Raw genomic sequence first — 14,589 nt, forward strand, 5'->3', positions numbered from 1 at the left:
TACAGCTGTACATTTCAGTTTTATGTACAGTCATGTGGAAAAGAAAGCTTTCACAGGATTTGTTGCACTCCTGTGAAAAAAACATAGATGTTTCAGTACTTTGTAGCATCGCCTTTAGCAAAAATACCTTAAAGTAATCGTTTTCTGTATGACTTTATTAGTCTCAGTCATCAAGGAGGAACTGTGGCCCAGTGTACTTTACATCGTTGGTTCAGTTCATTGAGGTTTGGGGGAATTTATTTAGCTCTCCTAAGATTCCATATTCAGGTTGAAGGTGGACTTTGGCCCATTGCAGCAGCCTAAAATACTTTGGTATACAGAGGCATTCATGGTTGATTCAGTGGCTTCAAGGTGCCCAGGCTGCAGAACAGCACAAATCATCACCCCACCACCACCGTGCTTGAGAGTACGACAGCATTAGGTGTTTGTGCTGCACTGTGCATTATGGTCAAATATCTCCAGTCATGTAGTTTATTCAGTTTATTAAACCTAAGTTGTGCTGCCATGTTCTCCTAAGAACCCTTCCAAACAATCCACACTTGTTTATTTTTAATTATACTGTTATTACATTTGACATGCTAACTCTTGCTCTGCAGGTGACTATGCTCAGCTGCGGCTTAGGATTCCCTACCTGGAAGCAAGTGTGTACGAGATTCCCATAATTGTGTCAGACTCGGGAAACCCTCCACTGTCCAACCGCTCTGTAATCAGGGTCAAAGTGTGTCCGTGTGATGATAATGGGGACTGTAGTGCCACGGGAGCCGTGGCAGCTGCTGGCCTTGGCACTGGGGCCATCATTGCCATACTCATCTGCATCATCATACTACTCAGTGAGTACAACAAATACTGTCTGATCTTTGAGAGCTGCATGGTTTTAACAAAAATCAACGTTAATTATTGGCAAACAGTTGCTGTTCTTCGTTTTAAAATAATCTTTTTTATTGTAGGCATGGTTCTGCTGTTTGTGGTGTGGATGAAGCGCAGGGAAAAGGAGCGGCAAGCGAAGCCCCTGCTGATTGACCCTGAGGATGACGTCAGGGACAACATCCTCAAGTATGATGAAGAGGGAGGAGGAGAGGAGGACCAGGTACTGTGAAACATGAATTTTCAGCTTTTTGTTTAGTGATGGTGTTTACTGACTTAAAATCCTCTGAAATGTATTGTTATATTATCTGACTTTACACATGGGAAATTTCTTTGGTCTCTACAGTGCATTGACAAGTAACAAGTGAAACAAGCTCTAGACCTGTTCATGCATGTGCAGAAGCCCTTAGACATTACACTAAGGAGGTGCATATGTCCACTGCAGTCAGATCAGACATTAAACAGTGTTTAACCTGCCAGCTCCACAGTACAAAGACTGTGTGATGTCCAGTTGCATCTGTTTGAGAACAGCGTAGATAATTGTCCAGTGGATTCACAGCAACTGAGTGTACATCCTGTGTCCTGCCTTATTGATTAAATCATTAATAGCGTTGTCTAGCAAATGTCAGAAAACAGGGAAAGGTAGTCACAATTACAACACACAGCTGAATATTTACCACAGATTCAGAATATTCATGTTATTTCAGCATGACTGGGCAATAAAATATTCTGTGAAATCATGCATTCATGCATAAGAAAGATAAGCATTCATACTTGAGGTTAAACCCTGCAAACATTTGGCATTTTTTCCAGTAAAACATTTGCAAGAATAATTAAGTTGTGGTTTTCATGAAAATATAAGTAATAATATTTACAATCAGAGGTCTCTATGTTGCTGTTCTATTTCGCCACCCAACATTCACCTCTCTTCAAAGAGAGCAAAATGAAACCTAGAAACCAAATACTTCAGCAGGGTTAGACAAATAAACGGACACAACAACAGGCAACAACAGTGATCCAAAAAAAACAAAAAGTCAAAATTAAATAGAAATTAAAAACTCATCAGAAAATACAAAACTATACTAACTCTGCACTAAGCTGTGGCGGACACCAGTGTGCCGAGCCAGAAACATGCAGGAAGAAGGAACATGCCTCCACCAATGCCCGAGGCCCCACCGAGACCCAGCAGATGCCAGATAGCCCATCCCAGTCCCACTCAGGCAGCACGGACAGCCAGGAGGAGGAGTCCACAGCTCTTCAGGAGCTGGGAGACAGCAAATAGACCAAAAGCCCAGGAATGACACCAGCCGGCACAGTGAGGGTGCCAGGGCACACACAGGAAAGCCTAACCACACAGAGCGCCTACCCAACCACCCACACCTACAACCCCTCCACTCCTCGACAGAGCAGAACACTGCCATGAAGCTCCTGGCACACAATCTTTGAGCTGACTATAATGACAAGGAAGTTAATGACACAGCAGAGCATTTTTTAAGTACTAAGGAGACATTGAACAGATGTTGATTTTCCATCTGAACCATCAGAATCGTCAGGATTGAAATGTCAACACAAAACCAATGTTGAAACAACATTGAAATACTGATGAAACCTGACACTGACATTGAAATAACATTGATTCACTGTTGTTCTGTCATCGTTGATTGTTGATCTATTTATAGTTGACAAGGTGACAACAATCACGTTGAAAAACCATCGATTTATGGTTGAGCGGGAAATTAAAGCTGCTACCACTTGGACTATTCCGCAGCACCCCTATCACATTGGTACATCCCTCCAGGTAACCATTGTCTTGTACAGTAGAGCGGGACATTAGATTTACTCTCAGCGGAATTGACCGGAGAAGGTATCAGTTCATGCACTGCACTGGCCTGCACCACGATTAGTATAAGGTAAGAATGAATGACTTTTGTTCTATTCGTTATTTCCACGGTTGCATTTGAATAACAGTAAAAGAAACAAAACAAACTTGTTAATGTAAAGTTTCGGATAAAATGTGGGAGCCCGAAATCGTGTCTACTTTCATCTTACAATCCGGCAACAAATAAATTGCACTGCAAACAAAGTCTATCAACAAAGAAAACATTTTCGTTTCATACTTTTCCGTTATATTCCCTTACAAAGCTAGCTTTAACGCTTCGAGGGTTCCTTTGTTCTTGCTTCGCCTCGGCGCTTGACCCAGACTTTCACTCTGTAGTTGCTTTTTAGCATAGTACTACAAAAAATTGTAAATCTGTGATATATGATTGATAAACGTAAAGGTAACTGTATAAATGTGTTCAATGACTTTGTTACTTTTAATGATTGGTGAGCACCCGCTTCGATTCGCACTCAATTCAAACTTTACGCTGCACGCTCACCTAACTTGCGTTTGCACCTTTTGTCCACACGTAAACTGCGTTTAGCATGTGTGGACGAGGAAGACGGAGAAAATGCAGCGTCAAAGGTGTGCGCCTATTTTGACGCCACACTGTGCGCCAAGTTTTTGTCTCGGTGCCATGAATAGTTGGGTTGCGGTCACGTGGTTCTGATGACGTGCGGAGGCAGCGCGATTTTTGAGTGGAGGGCGGAAGTAAACATGGAGGACACTGGAGAGAGTCAGGAGAGCAGCTATTGTGCAACTTTAGACCCCGTTTCTCGGGAGAGATATAAACAGATAGTTAAAAAATATATCGGACGTGATCCGTATTCTTTGAAAATGTCCGAATACACCACAGAAGTAAAGGATTTGCCTACTATCGAGGCTGTGGATATCACCAACTACTTGGTCCTCCAGACTTCTTACTACACTAGGCAGCAAATGAAAGCTTTCAAGAGTCTGGAGGCGTACAATTTTTTTTTGTCAGCGGGTAGGTCCACAACCTTGGAACAAAACGTCTCCGTGATGGATACAGTTTGGTGTTTGCAAGGGTGAGTGTTTGTTCTTATATTGCTTTATCTTAAACACGCTAACAGTTAGCGGTAGCGGCTTTAACGTCAACAAACATGCCACATCCTTAGGACTTCGTTAGAGTGACAGTTGTTTGTTTCAAGGTAAACCATTCTCAGCGGTCTAACGAGACACCTCTGAAGACTTGGGTAATTGCAAAGGAGGATGGAGAAGTGATTGCAGCTCATTGCAATTGTATGGCAGGGTTAGTAGCCTGTTCTCCACTGTCACTAGGCTCAAATCCGGGCTCTCAGCCGTCTGTTGCATATCCAAAATCGCCTCTGCACATCGATGCTGTTCTGCCTTAAGCTTCATTCTTTTCTCTCGTTTGAGAACTGATTCCGATCTGGGTTTTCGTTCGTAGCCGAGATTGACCGTCGGAGCCCAGTCCTCCGACTCTTCGTCATCCAAAGCACTTGGGCAGCCTATAGTCCCAATCAAGTCAATATTAGACTACTAACTTAAAAGCACTAAGTAAACGAGAATTTAACGACAACCTAATGCTAATAAGTTCGTTTGCAAACATAACATTACCTCTGACGAAGTGGTCGCTGCAGACACGGGCATTGGCAGACTCTGCTCCTCCCGACTGTAAACGTAAATTTAAAATCCATTTTTTCCTACGTTTTTCGGTTAGAATTTTCCATTTTTCTCCTCTTCGTTGGGCTATTTTTGGTGCCCTAAAATACCGTTTATCAGTTTCTCTGGTCGACCTACTGGAGCATCCGTAAACACAACAGGACATAGGCATTTTGCGTACTGTCTGTCTGTGATTTTGCGCTTATCTTTTTCACTTCAAATTTCGCGCTTTACGTCGACGTCACGTCTACGTCAAATGAAACCTAGCTATTCCTACAATGGCAGACTTAGACAAAATACTGTTAATTTTATTATCTTCAGTGTTTAAATGCTTACATATACGGGTTTGCTTGTAATTGTTGCCTATATACATTTTAAGCTATTATTTATTATTTAGTTCAATCAATAGATCCAAGTTTTGTAGTGACTATGAAATATATTGTAATTATCTGTTTCCTGTTTATCCTAGACAGGGCAAAAAAGGACTCCAAATTAAAAAAAAGATAAAAATGAAAGACTGGTGCATTGTGCAGTTTAGCACTGGTGGTACAGAAATAGTCCCTAGATCATGGATAAATGGGGAGAAATTGTCATGGCCTCCATATCCTCCGTGAGACACATTCAGGATCCACGACGCAGTAAAGAGGAGAGTTCATCCTGGTGCAACATGGCTCACCTATGCACCAGTCCGACTTCTAATAAGCCATGGTGGGTATCATCTGGATTGGTATTGTATAAATGTAACAATAACAAGTTTTTCGTGTCCTAATTTATGTCTGGCCATACATTGTGTTTGTACTTCCAGACACATTTCACGAAGCAGAACGCAGTCTTCAGAAATATCTAAGTGAACACTGTGATATGTCTGACCTTCAGTCCGAAGCTGAAACTCAGACCAGTCATAAAAGAAAGCACAAGTAAAACTTTTTTTTATTTCACAAACATATCTTTGATTGCTAAGAATTTATGATCTTGTCTTTTATACATATCTGTGGTGCTTGCATACTGCAATATCACCACATAATATAGTCCAAAAAGTGGAAGCTTGTAAACTTTTTATAAATGCAAAGCCGTGTACACTTGTGCACTTCAAAAATTCCTTGTATACTGTACCTTCTTGCACATCTCCGTTTCCTGTGTGTGTTGTTATAAATCAAACTGTAACTTTAGGAAAAAATATTCCAAAAGCACATTTGTAATTACTTATGACCATTTTCAACTTTTTTTCTTTAGACCAAATCCCCTGTACACAGAGGATGAGCAGCCCACAAAAAAATGGTTTCCCCAGGCCCCTCGAGTGAAAATACCAGGTAATAAAATACTGTCTAGTGTCTTTGTACATATCTGTGTGTGACACAAGGAAACTTTTGATAAGTTGTCTGTATTCTTAAATACTTAAAAAAAATTATCTTTTTCTGTCAGACCTGACGAGAGCTGTTAACGAACTCCGTGAGGAGGTCAGAGCCATCCGCAATACCGGCTGCAATGAATCGGTAGATGCTGGGGTACTGCCTCTGGATTTGCCCTTGCACAACATTGAGGAGCTAAACAATGCAGAGGCAGCTCTTCAATCACAAGAGGCAAATAAGGCAATGGTAAGTATATAAAGGTTATGTACACTTTGTAACTATAAAGTGTAATAGCTGTCAGATGTGATTTAAATACATAACAACGGCCTGTTGATTAAACACACAAGCACTTGCATACACATTTAAGACATGAGACACGCTAATTCCATCTCTTAAAATGTGTCTATAGGTGAGACGCTTTGCCTTGATTGGAGCCTGACGCAGCAGTTAGGGGCAAACTCTATGTCTGAGTTTGTCTTTGCACAAGCAGTGCAGAAATGGCTCCGATACGCCCCCGATCGTTTGGGTAGTGCAGGACGCACATCATGCAAAAAATTACAAACTTCTGTGAATCATGTAAACGTAAATAGGAAACTGTCTTTTAATAAAGCATTTAGCAAACGAAACATGCCTATTGACCTTTTTTTGTTTATTTTTTTTCTCTGTTACATCACATGCAATGCTTTCTTATTTTAGGATATTAATATTGACATGATACATTGTGAGACATTTGGGGTTTTTTTTATAAAGGGTGTCCAATTTAAGGAATAAGTACAATTATGTGTTTAGGTGGTTGAAGTATTGATGGAAACATGCAGTAGTTTAGTATTGGTTAAAATACCTATAAAGAAAGGTAGATTTCCAGTCATGATTTAACTGTTGTTTTAATAAAAAGCAACTGTGCGAAAGAGGTGGAAAATCAACACCATAGCTCAACAGTGTTTCAATATCAGAATCTGACATTGTTTCAATGTCAGCAGTATTAGAAAATATAACGTTGAATCAACGTCAGGTTTCAACATTGATTCAACATCAAAACCTGACGTTGTTTCAACGTTAAAAAAGGGTGCAAGAGTGACGTTAGGTCAACGTCACACTTCAACGTTGATTCAATGACACAGCAAGGAAACATTGAAACAATGTTGAGTCAATATCAGGCTATCTATATGCACCTCTGCATTCGATGTCATTGCCCTGTAACTCACATGGTCACTGTCTCTTTGCTGTGGTTCCTAAACACTTCCACTTTGCAATAACACTATTTACAGTTAATGATGAAATATCTGAGAGGGAAGAAGTTTTACAAATCGACTTGTACTACGGCTCAAAATCTCATATCCCAATGTAAGAATTCTATCGTCCTGATAACGATATAAATCACAAAATGTAACATTTTCTGTAAATTCTGTGAATCTCGGGCAGCTCGACTGCACGTCATGTAGCTGGAGTCGAGTGTTTTAACCGATGCATGAAACGATACATTTTTAGACATAAATTGTAACGGCCGCCGTTTTCTTTGTGAGTATTTATTACACGGCGTGCTGCGGGGAAAAGCCTGTTCTAATGTTTAAGTCTAAAGTTTATTTTTTAGCACCTGGCGGCTCTTTTCTACTTCTCATCCGTAAATAATCTGCTCTTTCACGTGATTCAGTTTATTTTGAAAGGTCTCAACAGGATCTTGAGCTTTATTGTGAAAGGTTTATGTGGAACATAAACAAGCGGACACGCGAAGGTGTTACCGTCGCTGTTGCTAACGACAACGCATAAAAACAGGCGCTTGTCCGTCTGTAGTGTGGTTATATTACATATAAGAGAAAGAGAGCACTTTAAGAAATTAATACAGCCACTACAGTGACCATCAAAACGATGAAAAAATATTGCCGTAAACAGTTTATTTTGCAACACCTCGAAACAAACGATAGCGTAAAATGAAACGATAGATATATATCCGATATATATCATTATATCAAACAGCCCTATGTTGTACCGTACTCGAGTTCATTGAGATCTTTAGCACATGATGTAACCTTATTAGTAATTCAGCCTCTGACAGCATCAAGTAGATTGCAACATGCAAAAGCCACTGACTAATATGTGCTGAGGAAAAATAAAAATATTGTTGATGCGCTTTTTTTTTTTTTTAGCACAACTTTAGCATTTCCTGACAAAAACTGAAAGCAAGACTTCTTTGCTTTTTTAAGGTCTTCAAGTGGGTCATTCTTTGATCTAAAAGAAAAATCAATAAAGTCAGAGGCCGCAGAAGATTAGCTAGCACAACAGTAAAATTAGAGGATAAGAGGATAAACTTTATGGAGAATAAATACACTTTTCCAAATGTGAGTCACGCTTTCAGTCTGTCCTTCCACTTATGACACTCTTTTCTTTTTGCCCATAAACACCTACTCCACACCATTATCTCAGATCAGATTTTCATTTTTTAATTAAAAAAATCTTTCGACAATGAAGCCTTTGATTAATTCATAAATATATTATGAAGTATGCCTTTTTTAACATGCTTTTTTACTAAGCTCAGCTATCTTGTCCCACACCTGTGTGAGACTTCTGAAGGCAACACAGGGAGCTTATCAGCCAGTCATATTCATATTTATAGCTCTGAATTACTTATTTCTTAACAAAAAACTTGAAAATGTCAGAGCTGTAAACGTATTTGTAATAATCACAGGACATTCATCGGCTGTGCGTCATTTAGTTTTCCAGTTCATCATCAATGAAATGAGCATAAACTGGAACTACAAGTTTACAGTGTGCTCAGATTACTAAGCACATGAATTCAGCAAAGGGAGTTATTGTGTTTCTCATAAAGCCAAAGGAACAGATATTACCTACATTATCAACTACATGATGAGGGAGCGGACGACACACTGGGGAACACGCTTTAACAAAGAAATGTGATAGTAGCACATAAAGCAGTATACAGTATATCGCCATGAATAGCTCTAGGGGGCTACATCTATGAATAGTTGCTAGCGTTAATGCTACTTGTTCCATTTAAGCAGATTTTGGACAGAATCTGTGTGTGCTGTTCTGCTGTTCTCGTTGACAATGGAAGTTCACAGCTGGATCCAAAAAAAGAAACGGAAACAGCTCCGGGGAAAATGCTCACATTCAAAAGTCACTCTCTGATGGGCGTCTGACGCCATACCGCATCATTTCTGATCAGTGTGAAGCATGTACTGGCTCTTAAAACAGTACAGTATGACATTCAATATGCAGTAAAAGTACAGAATTACTTTGGAGTCTGGATTTGCACAGCTTGAGTCTGCCGAGCTGCAGGTTTAGAAAAGAGCTTAAACATTAGAAAGCACAGTTTCACAGCGGATCAGCTCTCACTGATGTAAAATGAGTGTACATCAAAGTCTTGACAAAGAGACCTGCCCAACAACTACATTCCAAGTTGTACAATGAGCCTGTTCCCAATAAAAAATGTGCAGTATTACATGAGCTTGCAGTTAGAAAGCAGGTTATTATGATGATTATTCTAATCCTCACCCGTTTTCCCCCGTGGATTTTATGCAGGACTACGACTTGAGCCAGCTGCAGCAGCCGGAGTCTCTGGACCACATCATCAACAAGCCGACAGGGGTGCGCAGGGTGGATGAGAGGCCTGTGATTGCTGAGTCGCAGTACCCTGTCAGACCCAGTTTGCCCCACCCTGGAGACATAGGCGACTTCATAAATGATGTATGTCCAAGTTTAAAAACCTTTTTTCTGAAGCTCTGGTGTCGTGTTCTCATAGCCGCCTGTGTTTATTTTGGAATTAACAATGCCTCGTTGATGTGTTATAAAAGGGTTTACACATCAGTGGTTTTGAAGTTTGAACCATAATCTTTTTAATGGCCAACAATAGTTCATTACATATTATTGGTTTACATGTGTACTTGATTGTACTGGCATCGTCAGGGGCACCGCCAAACGTGCTTGCTCTCAGTGTATAGCATTCAGGCTGTGATGCAACATTAAAGTGTTCATGGGCGAATGAGCCAGATGAGATTTTATTTTTCATTTTATTGCACCTTTTACGGTCTAGCACACTTAACCTGTTGCTATGTGAAAAACGAGCTCCTCCATTATATTTCTGATGAGCAGCAGTTATTGGCCTAAGCCCAGTTTTACTAATTGAGCAGATAAAGAGGAGGTGCTCAGAGTGGGAGTTCAGCCTTTCTTGTCTTTGTGCCTCCAGGGTCTGAGGGCAGCAGACAACGACCCCACCGCTCCTCCCTACGACTCCCTGCTGGTGTTTGACTACGAGGGCAGTGGTTCCACCGCTGGTTCTGTCAGCTCGCTCAACTCCACCAGCTCAGGGGACCAGGACTACGACTACCTCAACGACTGGGGCCCCCGCTTTAAGAAGCTAGCTGACCTCTACGGAGGAGGGGACGATGACTGAGAGCGGCGCCGCGGGGCTGGGTGGGGTTGCAGATGGGAGAGGCGGGACCGGCTGGATGGACGTTGCTGTAAAAGCAGCAAGGAGTGGCCAACTACACGACGCAGGCTCCGTGTGAGGAATGGACCCATACATGGGCTGCATCCGTTTGCTCACAGCAACCAGGCCCGCAAACATGAATTCCGCTGCAACGCAACTGTATTCTGGCTTTATATATAAAAACTTTTTTTTTGTTGTGGCAAATTTGTAGTGTGATGTTTCGTTTTTCATTTTAATTTTCTTTTGTTTATCTCTCACTGCGCTGGATCCGGATGTCCCAAGGCGGTCATGAGAGACAGGAGCAGTGAATTTGTGCTTGGATTCATTGTTAAAAAGAAACAATGTCTCTCGCTTTAGTTTCACGCTGAAGAGTATGTTTTTGGGGAAGACGCTCTCTGACTCTCTCTTTAACTCTGTCAACTTGAATTTCCTTAGAACAGAAGCACTGTCATTTTATAAAGTGCCTTTTGTGGTGTGTTTTTTGTATCAGACTCCTGCTATCTCAGGATCGGTTGCCGTTCGTGCAGTACAGTGGAGACACTTCCCCCATTTCCCGTCGACCACCCCCCAACCCCACCCCAAACCTGCGCTCCTCAAACCGGCCCTGCCTGTCAATCTCCTCTCCTTTTTCACAGTGGTGCACATGAAACAACCCCAGCCGCCAGTCCCAGGAGGGAAGGACACAGCCAGGGCATACCATCGGATATCGTAACCCAACAAATTATGGCCTGAAGGAACCCACTAAGAGTCGCTAGAGGGAAGAGCACCCTCTTTTCCAAAGGTCTCCGCTGAAGTCCAACTTTCACATTGTCAACACAACTGCAGCGCCCGACGCTGACTTTGTGTGAGACCATTTTTAAACATGTGGGGGGGTTTCTAATTTAGTGGAGAATGCCTGCCTTTCCTCTGTGGACACACAAGTTTCAGAGCCTATATGTTGAGACACTTGCCTGCCCTGTATGGTTTTGTGTTGCTTTCTCCACAGTGTAAAGCTTACGTAGGCATGATCTGATTAATCAGTGTAAGAACAAGAAACTTGAAATGACTTGGAACAAAGGTGTCTGAGGAAGATTGTTGGTTTGTTTTGGGGGGGGGGTCGCCTTGAACATTCCCGTTTTTTATAGCCCAACAAATGTATTAAAAGGTGCATGATTTTTTTTTCTCCAAATGTTTTACTCCAAGCACTTGTTACTCTGTGGTGAGAATGTGAAAATAGTCTGCAGAAGCTATATGAATATACTCTGTAAAAAGACACTGAGAAAATAAAAATACTGTAAGATACATATTTTTGAAGTATTGACATAAAAGTTGCTGCTCTCTCTCTCTCTGTGGCTCTACGGTGAGCTTAAGGGATTTTTTGGCCCATTCGTTTTTAATATGTGGGTATTTATGTTTTATTTTTTTTGTCTTCTGTTGAAGCATATAATTGTTTTTTTTTTAAGATGCCTGCTTATACTTTTTTTTTATTCCATAAAATACTTTGATCTATACTTTTTTTCTTTTTCTTTCTAGTGTATGAAGACATGCTCTTTCCATTTCAGTCTGTATTGTCTGTGACAGACGTGTTCCTTTTGTTGGCTTCTGGCCTTGGGACACTGGAACGTTCATTAGCCACGTCTGCTGATAGTTGTTCAATTAATCAGTGTGCTGCAATTCTTTTATTCATTCATCTAGATACTGAATGTGCGCTTCAGAAAATAAACAACACATGTTTTGAAAGCGTGCCATCATTTTTTTTGGAGGTAAATAAGGCATCTTATTTAGGACGGGTGTCAACAGTGGGAATAAAAAAACTCCCTTTTACCAGGAAGTATCTCTGGCAGAACCAGGCTCAGAGAGGGGCAGCCATCTGTCGTTACCAGGATATTTAAATTTCAGTGGCAGCCAATCAGAAGAAAGTTGTGCATTCCCTTAGAGAAGAGGAACTAAAATGGTTTTAGACCGACCCTGTGGTGAGCGGCTGCACCACTCTCACCTACTTTATTAGACTCCAAGAATAAAGACATGCAGCTGTAAATGAGCATGATAGTTCTCCTTTCAAGTCAGTATTGGTACGACTTTATTTCTAAAGTGCTCTGTAAATATTGGATTTTTAGATTTCTGCCATAAGACCCTATGACAGTACCAAAAACAGCACTGTGGCAGAAAGCAATGCACCAGTGCACCCATGCCTACTGACCGCTGATGTTGATGTTGCGCTGAAAGCAGCACACATTGGTTTTTCATCAGGATTGTCTTTTTTTACTATGATTTAAAATATGAAAGGACTCTTCTAGCTTTAAGTTCACTGCTTTTCCACCTTGATTTGCATTTGAATCGACTGGTTTGTATCTGCACTCGGAATTGTTACACCTACTTCATTTTTCACTGTGGAATAATGTATTTTTAAGTGTTAGCGTCATGAAACCAGCCTCCCCGGGGGATTATGCAGTTAATCTTTGACCTTATTGCTTGGATATGGCTTCATTTTCTAATAAAAAAAGAAAAGAAACATACCCACTATACATGTTATTGCATCATAGAGGAAGGATTGTTAGAGCAGTGTGTGGGGTCAGGAAGTATATTTGTGTCCATTCCTGTGATTTCAATTAGTCAGCTGAAGCGCCAAAAAGCCCACTGGGGACTTAAAGGGATTTAATCCTCTCTGGCTGTGTGTCTATCAATTAGCCACACCATTAATCCCCACGGCGTAATCTCATTAGATAGAGCGCCTTTAATGAGACACCCAGAGAGAACTCAGAGAGCCAGGCAAAAAGAGAGAGCGAGAAAAATGAGGTGGTGGCAAGATGCAGGTAGGCCGTGTTGAGAGGTGATTAGTAGGATGGAGGAGAAGGTCAGCAGAGGAAGTGAGATTCAAGTAAGAACAATGCATAACATTAAGAAAATTGTTAGGGAAAAAAAGATTAAATATGATGGTGTTAAAAAGAGTGATGCTTCATGGCCCGCTGTGGCCAGAAATTAGAGGGCTGGGCAATGAGGAGGTGAAGAAGACAGGTAGAGGTGAGCAGAGCTGATGGAACACGCTGAACTAGTTAATGAGAGGTGCTTTGATTCCCTGAGTATCCCAGTAATGAGAACATAAAACTAAGTTAACCTTTTTCTGTAGTACAATAATGAAATCCTCTATGAACCCAGCAGGGTTGTGGACCTGTGTGCATAAGAGAGCCATCAACAGTGGGCTCTGCTGCCCTGACATAATAATCAAATTGTTAAACAGTCCTGTTGGTCCTAGCCAGGTGGCAGAAAGGATGATTAACTTCAGGGGAGAGATCTTTGATGGGCTTAGAAGAAGTTCACTAGGTTTGCTTGTGGCCAAAGTGCAGCGTGAAAGAAGAAAGCAAACTCCCGTTTATCACCCCCACCCCCTTGATAAATGGCATATATAGACAGAGCTTTGCTGCTGGCTTGCTGCCGGTGCCTTGTGTGTTGTAAATAAAGTTCTCTTCTTCAAACATGTCCAAGCCTGGCTCTTTTCATTTCCTCTCCATACAGCTAGTGAGTCTCTTGGGCAGGTGCTGAGAACAGTCCAATCTTAAAAACATGACCGGATGTTGGTTCTGTTGCCGGCTGCGTGATCAACTGTTCACAGTTAAGTGTTAATGTTGTTATTCAGCACAAGTACCACGCAGGACGGGCAGGCTCTGTTGGCTGAGCTTCTGCTGACACCACTCTGAGCCTGCTGCTATTTCAGGACTCTGTCTAAAATGAGATCAAAGCAGCAGAATAAATTTGATGTTTCTGCTTAAGTGGGGGAGAAAATACCTACAACCAGTCACGTAGGATACGGATGACTGATCCAGTGTAGATGCTGTACAATTACCAAGACATGGTTCCCTCAGCAATCAGGCTTCAAACAGTGCACTTTGAAACAGCATTTGAAAACAGTATTTCTCAGCATGTCTTATAAATAAAAGAAACATTTTAATCTTAAAATATATCTTAGAGTGCTACAGAGTAACTATGTGCACTGACTCCCTTTATGCCCACATTTTAGAGGTATATACCGCGCTTCATTACATTTATACGACAACTAGTTACTCATTAGCATTTTACTTCTTATCCATGGGCTATTTAAGCAGAATGAACTAAGAGGGTGCGTTGTGATGAATTATGATAACCCTCAAAACTCATAAATGCTAATTTGAAAGACTGTGGTACAATAATCTTCACAGCAGGCACTTCAATTTATCCAAATATTAAAAGTACCTCTGAGAAATAAAGGCTATGTTGTATACAAGTAGTCCGGACCCTGGGGGGACAAACAGGTGCTTGAAAGATGAATCTTGCTAACACTGGTGTTCACCGTGAAGCTGGCCGCTTTGGATTTGAATGAAATGTCAAATGTGACAAATAGTATTTGTATTGTGAGTCATTTTGAAAGATATTCATGTACCCAAAAGATTAAC

General features: G+C 41.1%; 2 protein-coding genes and 1 long non-coding RNA gene across 4 annotated transcripts in view; 2 read left to right on the plus strand and 1 right to left on the minus strand.

Annotated features, from left to right (window-relative positions):
- cdh4 (cadherin 4, type 1, R-cadherin (retinal)) overlaps positions 1 to 13,639 on the plus strand; it is a 234,093-nt gene extending 220,454 nt beyond the window's left edge. For both annotated transcript variants that reach the window (XM_085455938.1, XM_085455939.1), the window contains exons 14-17: positions 597 to 830; positions 948 to 1,087; positions 9,277 to 9,441; positions 9,941 to 13,639. In XM_085455938.1, coding sequence (XP_085312064.1) covers positions 597 to 830; positions 948 to 1,087; positions 9,277 to 9,441; positions 9,941 to 10,147 — 746 coding nt within the window. In that variant the 3' untranslated portion in view covers positions 10,148 to 13,639. The remainder of the gene's footprint in view (positions 1 to 596; positions 831 to 947; positions 1,088 to 9,276; positions 9,442 to 9,940) is intronic.
- LOC146708990 (uncharacterized) lies at positions 3,735 to 4,481 on the minus strand. The gene is made up of 2 exons (XR_014920405.1): positions 4,346 to 4,481; positions 3,735 to 4,236 (listed from the first exon to the last, which is right to left on the minus strand). It is a non-coding gene; the product is annotated as an uncharacterized LOC146708990 (long non-coding RNA).
- LOC146708991 (uncharacterized) lies at positions 4,605 to 6,854 on the plus strand. The gene is made up of 5 exons (XM_085455940.1): positions 4,605 to 5,098; positions 5,196 to 5,307; positions 5,624 to 5,700; positions 5,813 to 5,985; positions 6,149 to 6,854. The coding sequence occupies exons 2-5, from the start codon at positions 5,252 to 5,254 to the stop codon at positions 6,176 to 6,178; spliced, it is 336 nt and encodes a 111-aa protein (XP_085312066.1). The 5' UTR covers positions 4,605 to 5,098; positions 5,196 to 5,251; the 3' UTR covers positions 6,179 to 6,854.
- Positions 13,640 to 14,589: the final 950 nt, after the last annotated feature.

The sequence above is a fragment of the Copadichromis virginalis genome, linkage group LG5 (assembly GCF_057382275.1).
Source record: "Copadichromis virginalis isolate Kocher_CV1m ecotype Utaka linkage group LG5, C_Virginalis_male_GT1.1, whole genome shotgun sequence".
In the NCBI taxonomy this organism is placed as follows: Eukaryota; Metazoa; Chordata; class Actinopteri; order Cichliformes; family Cichlidae; genus Copadichromis; species Copadichromis virginalis.

What these genes read in the sequence shown, in the direction of transcription:
- LOC146708991 (XM_085455940.1), top strand. Translation starts at nt 5,252, where the DNA reads ATGTCTGACCTTCAGTCCGAAGCTGAAACTCAGACCAGTCATAAAAGA. An exon ending in AGTCATAAAAGAAAGCACAA is followed by an intron (nt 5,308 to 5,623) that starts GTAAAACTTTTT and finishes TTTTTTCTTTAG; the next exon opens with ACCAAATCCCCTGTACACAG. An exon ending in CCCTCGAGTGAAAATACCAG is followed by an intron (nt 5,701 to 5,812) that starts GTAATAAAATAC and finishes TTTTTCTGTCAG; the next exon opens with ACCTGACGAGAGCTGTTAAC.